At 56.6% G+C, this 12,601-nt stretch overlaps 1 protein-coding gene across 1 annotated transcript in view; it reads right to left on the minus strand.

The window, feature by feature from the left end:
• Positions 1-8,570: 8,570 nt before the first annotated feature.
• The window catches only part of RAMP1 (receptor activity modifying protein 1), a 38,958-nt gene continuing 34,927 nt past the window's right edge, over positions 8,571-12,601 (minus strand). Inside the window, exon 3 of the mRNA XM_036901147.2 lies at positions 8,571-9,138. Within this exon, the coding sequence (XP_036757042.1) occupies positions 8,883-9,138 (256 nt within the window). The 3' untranslated portion in view covers positions 8,571-8,882. The remainder of the gene's footprint in view (positions 9,139-12,601) is intronic.

Raw genomic sequence — 12,601 nt, forward strand, 5'->3', positions numbered from 1 at the left:
CCCACCAGGACCCCATTCCCCTCCCCCACCGCCCCCACCAGGACCCCCTTGCCCTCCCCCACTGCCCCCACCAGGACCCCCTTCCCCTCCCCCACCACCCCCACCAGGACCCCCTTCCCCTCCCCCACTGCCCCCACCAGGACCCCCTTCCCCTCCCCCACTGCCCCCACCAGGACCCCCTTCCCCTCCCCCACTGCCCCCACCAGGATTCCCCTCTCCTCACCCGCTGCCCCCACCAGGACCCCCTTCCCCTCCCCCACCGCCCCCACCAGGACCCCCTTCCCCTCCCCCACTGCCCCCACCAGGATTCCCCTCTCCTCCCCCACCACCCCCACCAGGACCCCCTTCCCCTCCCCCACTGCCCCCACCAGGACCCCATTCCCCTCCCCCACTGCCCCCACCAGGATCCCCTCCCCTCCCCCACCGCCCCCACCAGGACCCCCTTCCCCTCCCCCACCGCCCCCACCAGCATCCCCTCCCCTCCCCACAGCCCCCACCAGGGTCCCCTTCCCCTCCCCCACAGCCCCCACCAGGGTCCCCTCCCCTCCCCACAGCCCCTACCAGGGTCCCCCTCCCCTCCCCCACCGCCCCCACCAGGGTCCCCCTCCCCTCCCCCACCGCCCCCACCAGGGTCCCCTCCCCTCCCCACAGCCCCTACCAGGGTCCCCCTCCCCTCCCCACAGCCCCTACCAGGGTCCCCCTCCCCTCCCCACAGCCCCTACCAAGGTCCCCCTCCCCTCCCCCACCGCCCCCACCAGCATCCCTTCCCCTCCCCACAGCCCCCACCAGGATCCCCTCCCCTCCCCCACTGCCCTCACCAGGATCCCCTCCCCTCCCCCACCGCCCCCACCAGCATCCCTTCCCCTCCCCCACCGCCCCCACCAGGGTCCCCCTCCCCTCCCCCACAGCCCCCACCAGGGTCCCCCTCCCCTACACCCCCTCCCTACCAGAGGGCGAGGGCAGCTTGAAAAAGGTTTTCATTCAACGTAGCGATGCCTCTGTGGCATGTGGCTTGCTGCAATGCTGTTTTCTAGTAATTGTCATGGTGAGTTACAGCCCTTTGGTTCCAGTGAGCCTTAAATTGGCTGCTGTGGGCCAGCTGGAGAAGCTGACTGCCACCCGTCCCGTGGTCGCGGGAGGCGGGCTCTGTGAGGGCTGAGCTGTGTGGCCCCCGACCGCCGTGACATTCGTACCTGGAAGTCCTAGCTCTGTCCCTCAGAATGTGACTGTATTTGGAGATGGGGCCTAAAGAGGTGATTAAGGTGAAATGAGGTCGTCAGAAGGGCCCTAATCCCCTATGACTGGTGTCCTTATGAGAGGAGGAGATGAGAACACAGACACGCGCTGGGGGAAGGCCACGTAGAGACACGGGGCGAAGACACCCTCTGTGAGCCAGGGAGAGGGGCCTCAGGAGGAACCAGCCCCGCTGACACCCTCGTCCTGGACTTCCACCCCCAGACTGTGCGGACATAAGTTTCTGTTGATGAAGCCCCCCAGCAGCGCGACAGGCTGGTGTGGCTCTGCTGTGCACTGCATGAGAGGGGCCCCGGGAGCAGGAGAGAGTCCCCAAGTGTCACCACCTGATATCCCCTGTTCTTATGATCATCATGCTTCTTGCCTCTTGGACTCGCCTCCTGCCTCTGTGCGGTGGAGCTGGGGGCCCACCGAGTGGGTGAACAGATGCCCAGGCACACCCCCAGCCAGCAGGGGCCCAGGTCCTTCATGAAAATGCACCCGTGTGGCCAGATTAAAGAGCGCTTATGACGTATCAGGTGCAGCACTGGGCTTTCTCCACCCTTCACAGGCGAGGAGACCGAGGCCCCGAGGGCTCGAGTCGCTTGCCTCACTGTTGTTAGTGGGGAGAGCTAATATTTGGTTCGATCTATGGCAGTTTGGTGCCATGCCTGCTACGAGCTGTTTCTTGTAAGGGGAGGGTGCCGGCGTGAGAACTGAGTGGCCCCCCGTGTGGCCGCAGGCAGTCTGGGTCAGTGCTGGGGGGAGGCGCTGTTCACGGCAGCTGCCCTGAGGGTAAAGCCAGGTGCCACGTGCATCGTTGCCGACCTCTAGGCCTCCTGCCTGCCTCCCTCCCCAGAAAGCAGGGAGCAAACTGCCCGGGCCTCCTGGGAGCACGTCTGTTGGATGGGGACTCAGTTTCAAGGGTGGCTGTCCCCAGCCCAGGGATTGTGGCTGGGGCGGGTTAGTGAGGAGGGAGGGTTTCAAGTCCTGCCAGCCAACTGCTCTTTGAGCTGCCCTCCATCTGGGCACATGCGTGTAACCCCAGCAAAGGCGGGTAACCTCCCGGCCACCTCAGCCTGGCCCCACGAAGAAATCGAAGTCAGGCCCAGGCTCACCTCCAAAGTGGCCTCGCAGAGCACTGTGGGTCGTGCCAAAATTTGTTCTATGGGAGACCAAAGGGCAGTTCCGTTCACAAGAAGAAAAGTGCTTGAAACTGCCCCCCTCTCCCTCTCAAAGCCCCCGGCCTATGGCTTCTTCCCCCCACCCCGCCTCTGCCCCCATGTGAATCCTCTGGGGCGCCGCCTGCTCTGGGGAGCTTGAACACTGTCTGGGTTGGGGCTGATGACTGACACTAGGCTGTCTTTTCCAAGCACATAAAATTGTCAGAAATTAAGAAAGCGCCTAAGGTGAAAAGGCGTCCAGCTGGATCCCAGCACGTGTGACTCCAGCACGGGGACTCCTGGCCATGGCTTTGAGTGGCCTTCCGACCAGCAAGTGACATCCCAGCAGTCATGATATGGCAGCTGGCTCCAAACTGTAGAGTGTCATCACCCGTTTCTGTGAGTCATGTTAGATGATTTCCCCGGAGTGATATGCCTGCGGAATGCATTTACACACACACACACCACAAAACTGAGATCACCTCACTTACCCATTTTGTGATCTGCCTTTTCCAATTAGCGCTATACTATGAGAAACATTTCCCACGAACTTAATTTTAGGACGCTCTCCCCCACCATCTGGATTTGATCTCATCGAACGGCCCTCTGATGTGGGTGCTGAGGATGTTTCCACCCATTTGCTGGTATAAATAACGCTGGGTGCGGACCATCCCGCAACAGTCCTTTTGTGCCTGGCTAATTATGTCCTTGGGATAAACTCCTGGAGGGAAATGGCTGGGAATAAACATTTTAAGACTTTGGGGACCTATTTCTAACTTGTCCTCCATGAACTTTACCAATTTTCGTTTTTGATGAACAAGAGGAAGTTTCAGCTCCAGGGGACAGGGTTTTTCTCCAGAAGGAACGGCCATGTTCCTGTCTCAGGTTCACTGTAGGTTCTGCTAGATTCTTGGTCCTCAGTTCCAGGCCGCCGCCTGTCGCCAGCCGCGTCTCCACCGGGGACGTCCTTTCCGTGAAGACTCCGGTCAGGGCTGCCTCTCGGTTTGCAGGAAGCCCTGTCTCCACGGGAGGAGCCCATTAATATGAGCAACCTTGGGAACAGTATAGTCTGAGCCAATTCCATTTCCCAAGTGGTTTTCCTGCGTTTTTGGGTTCTGTGACTGCCAACTGGAATTTTTCTGTGGATTTCCGTGACAATGCTCTGGAGAAGCTCAGGACACAAGTAAAGCTAGTCAATCTTCTTTTCCAAATTAAAACTGTCGTCAGACCCCCAGCCAGCTTACCTTCCCGTCCCTGGACTGCCAGAGAAGGCCATGGGAGGACAGCGGCCTCCAGCCCGCCCCCGGGCGCCCTCCTGCCCAGCTGGGCACTCAGTGGGAAAGCTGGGGCCCGGTTTGCAGTCTACCACTGGCTCGCTTTTACCTTCCAGGCAGCCCCTGGGAAAGACTCCCGAGGGCAGGGCAGCACAAAGGCAGTGGGGGAGAGCTTGGGGCCTGGCGCTGCTGCATGGACGCCACCCCTGCCCCCTGGCTCAGCCTGGGCGGGAGCAAGGCCCTCGGAGAGCAGGGCCCGCAGTTCCTGCCCTCTCCCCACACCCCACCCACAGCAGGTCCTTCAGCTGGCCGTGGCCTCCCTGACTCCACAGCAGCGCCTGCTCCGAGGCTTCATGCTGCCCCAGCCCCTGCCTGCCTCTCTTCAGAGAGTGGGCTTCTCAGAGCAGCCACCCAGGAACAGTCCCCGGGGCAGCTTAGAAATTCCTTTCCCTTTGAAGTCAGCTGTCTGCTCAGGCGAGACGATGCAGGGAGAGGCCCCACAGCCCAGGGATGCGCTAGAGAACTGCCCGGGGTGAGGCCCAGGCCTCTCTGCCTCAGAGGACGAGGGCCGGGGTCCCGGGCAGGACGTAGCACACACGCGTGTGCAGACACACACACACGCACACACACACGCAGCCTGGTCCTTGGCTCCGAAAGTGAACCCGACGGTGCCATGACGGGTCTGCTGTCCTAGGGCTGGGAGTGGGCACTTGCCTCAGGCGCTCCTTGACACCCGGCCTCGTTCCGGCTCCTGATTGGCTGGGCTTTGGGACCTCTTTTGGGGCGGGTTATCAGCAGTTCCCAAAGTTGTCCCCTCACGGCCCCCAGGACCGAGGTGTCACCCAGCTCTTGAGTTTGCTGAGTGTACCAAACAGGGCGCCCCAAATTCGCATTCACCTGGAACCTTGAAACAGTCTTTGCCAGTGTAATTAGTTAGGACGAGGTCATCGTGCATTAGGGTGGGCCTGGGCTCCTATGACAGGTGTCCTTCAAAAGGAGACGATACAAAGAGGGAAAGAAGGCGGCGAGGCTGGCCAGGAGCCAGCGAACACCAACAAAGGCCAGAAGCTGGAAGAGGCAGGAGGGACACTGCCCGGGCGCCCGCAGAGAGCGTGGCCCTGCCGGCACCTCGGTCTCGGGCTTCTGGGCTCCCGGAAACTGTGAGAGGATACATTCTGCTGTTTTAAGCCCCCTGCTTTGTGGCGATTTGTTAAAGGTAGTCCTAGAAAACCAATATGAAAGTCAGTTCTTATTTATATGTTTATTTGTAACAGCTGACGACACAAAAATTCTGCTTTGGGGCTTCCATTCTCACGAAGCACCTTCCTGCTCGCCTCGTTCTGTGCCCTCAGCCTGTGACGTGCTAACAGTGGGCCACAACCCAGACTGGATGGGACCCCCCCCAAGCTCTGCCTCCACCGCTCACCTGCCGGCCTCACCTGCAGCGGCTGAGGAAGAGGGGCCCCTGAGTGCTCTGGGCTCCTCCTACCCACCCCCAGCAGAACGAGTTCACTCAAGGGAAACTTCCAGATCAGGCGCACATATACTCAAATGTACTTACAAACTTACATTCCAAAGTCAAATCTAAATATTCACAAATTATTCGTGAAAGCCAAGATGTGCAAACAACCTGAAAGTCCCTCCACAGTTGAAAGGATAAGCACCATGTGGTCTATCCGTGCAACGGAGAACTATTCAGCCTTAAAAGAGAGGGGCATCCTGCAACACGCTACAGCACGGATGGACTCGAGAACACTGTGCTCAGAGAAATAAGCCAGCAAGGCAAATACCGTGGGATTCCACTGACATGAAACGTCTAACAGTCAAATTCATGGAACAGAACAGCGAGGTGGTGGCGGCTGGGGTCTGTGGCAGGCAGGAGTGGGAGGCGATCGTCCATGGGCGTGAAGTTTCGGTGAAGCACAACGAATGAGCTCTAATCACGCAGGTTAAGATGGTAGAGTTCATGCTAAGTCTTCTTATGACAATAAAATTTAAAAAAGAGAATCTCCATCCAGCAAAAAGGAAGTTTGTCTCTAAAGTCAAAACCCAATTTTTATGTACTGAAATATACATTTCATAAACATGAGAGAAATACTTACAACGATCAAGCTCTCTGTTCTTTTCCACTCGCTTGGGTGCTTGTAAAGTAATAGCGTTATTCAGCCTTGGTGCGTCTGTGAGGCATTTTACTGACGACAACTACTGAGCACCCAGCGTGCGCTGTGCCGGGGCCTTCGGGGATGGTTCCTGAGGAAGGCTGCTGAGGAGGCGCCTCGCAGACCCTCAAACACGGGGAGCAGGGCTGCCCCGGCCCCAGAGGCTGCCCTGAGACTCACCCTGGCTTTACCTGGGGCCACAGGGATGCTCCCCCAAACTGGAAGGGGCCTTGAGGCAGGCCTGCTCCCCAGGCTCCTGTCAGCCTGCCTGGGCCCAGGGACCACCCTTCACCACCACACGGCTTTGCCAAACCTTCTGAGAGTGCAGTCAGCCCAGGACCCCCGCACCAGGGCTCCCCTCGGCCCCCAGGTGGGCCCTTACCCACCAACTCTCAGGTGTGCCCCTGACAATTCCCTGCACCTGGAATCCCATCTTGGTGTCTTGGAAAACCTGGGCCAAGACATTTTACTGAATGAATACAAACACCCTTGCAGGCAGACGCTCATATCATCCCGTTTTCTGGCTGAGGGGAAGGGGCGGGGATGGTGGGGACGATGGGAGGCCAGTGAGGAAGGTGGTCTCACTTCCCTTGGTGGAGCTTGGCCTTTCTTCACAGGCTATGATGACAGGAAACGCGCTTTTGATGACTTTAAAGTAGGCAATATCTTTTCAGACACCTGACTCTGAGCTCTATGAAATTTGGCAAAGTCTTTCAGATTAGACCTTTCCAGAGAGTGCTCTGAAAACACATTCTTCCACATAAAACTCTGGTGTTGGTGACCGAGTACTCTCAGCCTGTTTCCTTTTAATGTGGCAAGGGTCACAAGGGGCCACACGCTGAGGTGCTAAAGGCCCCAGGAGGCCTGTGTGCTGCCGATTCTCCCCTTGGTCAAGGCTGGAAAATCGTATTCATTGTGGCCAGTGGTCCAGCAGGAGAGCACAGCCACTTAGAAAGATGCCAGGTGGGCCATGCATTCCCATCAGGCCCTGCCCGCCCACCTGACCACAGCCGCGTGAGACAAGGGCCCTGACAAACCCCGTCTGGATTGCTCAGCATGGCGATGAAAAACTGGAGGGGTGGTTCCCGTTTGAATGTTTCTGTGCTTGTGCATACACGCCCACACACATCTCACACGCACGTACCACCCACCCACCCACACCACACTGCACCCACGCACCTTGGAGATGTCACAGCCCTACAGCTGATTCTGGGAGGCCCCCTTGCTCAGCCCCGGGGGAGGTGCTGGGCCCTGCAGACCTACTTGTGGCCTGACCACCTGTGGGGGCCTGAGGGTGATGGGGATGCCCGGGGAGCTGGGGGCCTGGGTCCCCACCACCAGCAGTGGATCTTGGGCAGGAGGGCCTCATTGGAAGAGACCGTCACAGCAGCCAGAGGAGGCAGGACTCACGTAGGGTCAGAAAGAAGGTGCCTCCAGCAAAGCACACGTAGTTACGGGATGCACTGCCAAGGCGGCCAGGTTAGGGCCCGTGTTCCTGCCTGTGGGCACCTGCCGCCTTTGCTCTCGGGTGGCGAAGTTTATTAAGATGTCCTCAAGTCCATGACACCTGCTGCCTGCCGCTCTGCTCCTGAGGTCTCGCCATCCCTGAGCCCATGGCACCTGGGCCCCGGCACTCTTCCTGCACCTGTCCCCTCCCCAGAGCCTGCTGTCCATCCACTTGCATGAGCAGCTTCCCGGGGAGAAGGCGGGGATAAACGGAGACGATCACCCTACTTCCTTCCGGCTCTCACGGCCCTGAGTTTCTGACATGTGAAGACAGAGGGAGCTGGGACCCAGCACGGCAGCCTGACCCACCCCCTCCCTGAGGTCCTAAGTGGACCCTGAAATCCCTGGGGGTCCGAGGCGATTTCCCCTCTGTTAGCACACCCTGGGGTCCTTCCCTGTAGGGCACAGCCTGGCGTAGCCAGGGTGCCGTGGTCTCCCTCGGCTGGTGCCTCTGCAAACGGGGGCCTCTTGTGATGGATGCACCCTTGTAGGGACGGTGGACGCCCTGGAGGAGCTGGGCGAGCCTGGCCTGCTTAGCTGAGTGGGGCAGTGGGTGCCCCCCTGTGGCTGTGGTATGCTAATGCTGACTAGTCCTGAAGGTAACAGTGTGGGCTGTTCCAGCCAAGCCCAGGGGAGTGTGTGTCTGTATGATGGGCAGCGACACCCCCATCAGTCGCCCTGAGAACGGGGAGGTCCTGGGTCAGGGAGCCCTGGAGCAGGCTGGGGGCTGCAGGGACCTCAGAGGAGAGGACATCTGGGAAGGGCTGTGCAGGAGCTCTCTTCCAGGATCCAGAACCTTCTGGAAGCCCAGCTATAAGCAGGGCTCTGGGAAGGATGGTGACTGGGGGACCAGCAGCAGCCTGGAGGGTGCACTTACGTGCAGAGGAAATAGTCGGTGAAAACCTCATGGACAGAAGGGAGGTGGTGCCCAGACCCCAGGGCTGGTGAGACATCCCTGGGGAGGGGCCTCAGTGAAAACCGAGCAAGCCTGGCCCGGTCATGTCTGTGAATCACACTCCTCCGAGCCGGGGTTCTAGACGCTGTGCGGGCCCCAGCCTCCCGCAGGACCACCTCCAGCGCACAGAGCACCTCGCCGCCACGTGGGCCTCACCGCCACCACCCCTCATCGGCGCTCCCTGCAGCAGCGCCCACCAGAGGGAGAGGGCACCTGAGGGGCTAGTGTTCTCCCCTTGTACCCCACTGACCCATGCCCAGAAGTGATGACGCTTTCCACATTCAAGGACATCTTTTTAATCACAAACTATTTATCCACAGTCTGACTAGAGGTTGGAACAGAACCACAGATGGTTTATAACCACTTGGGAGACAGAGCTTGGAACAGGGAAGGTGACAGTCACACCCCTTGCCCCCTCCTAGCCCCCGGGCTCCCTTCCTGGGGTGGGGGCCTCCAGGGTAATGCCTGTACACGGCCTCTGCAAAATTCCGTAGGTCTTCTCGGGTAGAAGAGGGGGGTTTGGGGCCTGCCCTGCCATTAGGGCCCTGGGAGCTCTGGCCAGGCCGCGCCCACGGCTCCCCAGGCCGCAGGCCTACACGATGCCCTCCGTGTGCTTGCTCCTCCAGACCACCAGCATCGTCACCAGCAGGGTCACCAGGACGGGCACCACAATGAAGGGGCAGAGGACACTGCCGGGCGGGTCCCGCGCAGCCCTGCCGGAGACGGGGCAGCTTCTGAAGTAGTGCTGGTGCACGGCGATGAAGAACCTGTCCACCTCTGCGTTTGGCCAGAAGCAGTCCAGCTTCTCCGCCACATGCCTGGTGCAGTCCGTGAGCTCCTCGTAGCGCCTGCAGACAGAGAAGCAGTCAGGCAGTCTCCAGATGGCAGCCCAGGGCAACAGCCCTCTCCAGACCCTGGCTGTCCCCTTAGCCGTCCACAGGACTCACCAGGAGCCCCACCTCCCAGCCCCAGCGCCCCGCTGTGCAGGAGTTCCCGTGGTACTTCTCCCTCCCTTGTGCCAGGCTCATACTTATTTCGCCCGGTGAGTGTAAGTGCCGCGAGGACAGGGGTCTGGCCCACTCGCTCACCTCTGTAACCCCAGGGCCTAGATGAATACTTGGTGTGTGGCCGGCAATAGCAAATTGGGTTTTTATTGTGGTAGAATAAAAAATACTTTTTTTTTTACCATTTTAACTATTTTTAAGAGTATAGCTCAGTGGTGTAAGTAAAACCATGGCCACCGTCATCTCCAGAAATCTTTCATCTTCCCAAAAGAAACTCTGTCCCCCTCGAACAGCACCTGCTCATTCGCCCACCCGCCCTGGTGACCCCCATTCTACGTTCTGATGCCTCCAGGCACCTCAAGAAGGCGACTCACATGGTACCTGTCCTTTTGTGACTGGCTTATCTCACTTAGTACATCCTCAAGGTTCACGCATGTCGTATCATGTGTCAGAATGTCCTTGCTTTTCAAGGCTGAATGACTTTCTGTTGTTCGTACATCGTTGTGTTTATCTGTTCCTCGATGGGCACTTGGGCTTTTAGCTATTGTGCGAATGTGGCTGCTGTGAACAAGGGTGTGCAAATAGTTCCGAGTCCCTGCTTTCAAGCCGTTTGGGTGTATACCCAGTGACTCGCTGGGTCCTACGGTGATGCTTCGTTTAATGCTTTGAGTAAATTGTATTTTAATAAATGAAGATTCAGTGCTGGGGGAAAGTAAAGTGAAGTGACAAGAAGGTGAATTTGCTTCTGCTCCTGCTTATTATGTGGAAAGTGCGGGGTGTTGCTCCTACCTGAACAGCAAAAGCTGAAGAAACTACAAAATCACACATGTTCCTGCACCCACCAGAGCCGAGACTGCAAGGTGATGAAGGAGCTTGGGTTTCAAGGAGGAGCAATGCAGAGACTGTCTCACCTGGGGCAGAGCATGGCAATGAGACAGCTGCCTTCCAGAGGTGGGAGGAAATCAGTTATTTCCTGAACTGCCCAAGGCCACATGTGGGCTAGAGGATCAGTCTGGAATGCAGGGGCCTCAGACACACCAGCTACTCTTTCCCATGAGGCTCTTGTGGGTGCTTGTGAGAAAGAGTAGGGGCAGGCAGGGGATTGGCTGCCACTTGGATCCATGCCCAAACCCCACGCATACCTTGAATACTTTGTCACATAAGAAGTAACAGCCTTGTGCCCCGGAGGACGAGAAGCTCATCTTGATGAAGAGGCCCACAGTCCTTCCCACTTTCCCAGATCCTTCTCTCTTGGGAGGCAAAGCCCTAAACTGCTGAGGGAGGGACAGCATAGCCTTTCAGCCCCAGGGCACAAGAAGCCATAGTATGGGTGAGAGAAGGATGGGAAAAAGACACTTTTCCCTTGGGAGAGCAGTTGGAAACTTCCCTGGGTCTAGGATCCTGCACAATACCAAACAGGTCTCCTGCCACCAGGAGAGGGGCAGGAATCTCCAACCCAAGACCCCACAGGCCCAGGGCAGAGTTTGGCTGGGGAACAAGGCCAAGGGCATGGGGCCAGTCTGAGCTGAGGCTGGGCCAGGACACAGGGGACTCTTCCCCTACTCCCAGGATGAACCTGATGTGGAATTACAAGCAACAGCAGTGCACTGCTGGGAGAGCGTGGAGAGAGACCCACAGCATGGCACAGGCGTGCAGGGTGCACACCACGCCAAGGAATGTTCTTCAGCACCTACTCTGAGCACGAGGCAATGCGGCCCATTGCTAGAGGTATTGAGGCCTGAGGTGCTCTGAAGGTGCCACAGCGACAAGTCCCAAACCCGGCTCAACACTTGACAAGACCGGCTCGAATCCCATGCTGACAGCTGACAGAAGAGGCTTACCCATTTCCAGATGCAAACACACCCACCTCAGTCTCTTCCGTTCTACACATGAATGTTCAGAATTCAATAAAAAATTATGAATTTTTCATTCAAAAGCAACAAAACAAAAAATAACCCATTGTCAGGAAATAAAGCAGTCAACAGAATCAGACTCAGGGATGACCCAGATGTTGTAAATGTCTTTTAGGGACTTTAAAAGATTAATATGATCAAGGGTACAGTTGACAATGTAGACAATAGGCATGACAGATAGAGAATTTCAGTAGAAATTCTGGGCAGACATGAACTATCCAAAGAGACATGCTAGAAACAAGTACACACAGAATCAGAGAAAATTCTTTTGATGAGCTTATCAGCAAACCTGACATCTGAGGAGTGAATTAGTGAGTGTGAGGATACGTTAGTAGAAATTGCCCAAACTGAAACACAAAGTGAAAAAACACAGACCATCCAAGAGCTGTGGTGAATTAACAGCAGTATCAATAATCTCAGCTCCAATTTGTAATCTGAGTCCCAGAAGGAGAGGGAATGCAGCAGGAGAAATATTTGGAGAGAATGGCTGAAAATTTTCCAAAAATAGAGACATACACAAAAAAAGGCAACAGCATCAATGATCAGTCATGTAGACATATCAAACAAATGGCTGAAAACCAAAGATAAAGGGGAAAAAATTTGAGAAAAAAATCTCAGAGGCATTCAGAGAAAAAAGACACATACAGAGGAACAATGACTTTTTATCTGAGACTATGATAGGCAGGAGACAATGGGGTGACAAAGTATTGGTGATGGTGGAAGACACGCATCTGCCCAGTATCCTACACCTGCAAAAATATCTTCCAAATATGAAGCTGAAATAAAGACTTTTTCAGATAAAAAGTTGAGAGAATTCATTGCTAGCTGACCTGTGCTACAAAAAATGTTAAAGTTCTTCAGTCAAAAGAATATATCAGAAATAATTCTGGAACCACACAAAGACATGAAAAGATCCATAGACAGTAAAAATGAAGATATTTAAAAGACACTTTAATTTTAATCTAGAAAGTGAATAAATGGAGCAGAGGCCATGAATCCCATTGAGGAGACCCTCCAGGGGATTTAAAGGGCTGCACGGGAAGGGAGGGACTCCCCAGCACCCACACGCCCTCTCCTCTGGTCCCTGTTCTGTGGTCTCTAAGTCGTTAGCTCACTGTATTTCCTGTCCCGGGTGCTCTCTAGGTCATCCCACCAAGGGCACAGGATCCTGGGGCCTCCCCCAGCCCACATGTGGGGTAAGTGGATGAGGCGCGAGGAGGGACACAGGCAGCAGAGGGCATGTGGGACCCGTGTCTGCTGGGGGGCATGGTTCTCCAGAGCGAACAAGGTCTCATGTGTCAAGTAGGGAACAGAGGTGGGAAAAGCCACAGGAAATCACAACAGGCTGGGTCTCATGTGAGGAAAAATGGGTTTAGTCTATTCCAAGTGCCCAG

Source organism: Manis pentadactyla, chromosome 6, assembly GCF_030020395.1.
Source record: "Manis pentadactyla isolate mManPen7 chromosome 6, mManPen7.hap1, whole genome shotgun sequence".
In the NCBI taxonomy this organism is placed as follows: domain Eukaryota; kingdom Metazoa; phylum Chordata; class Mammalia; order Pholidota; family Manidae; genus Manis; species Manis pentadactyla.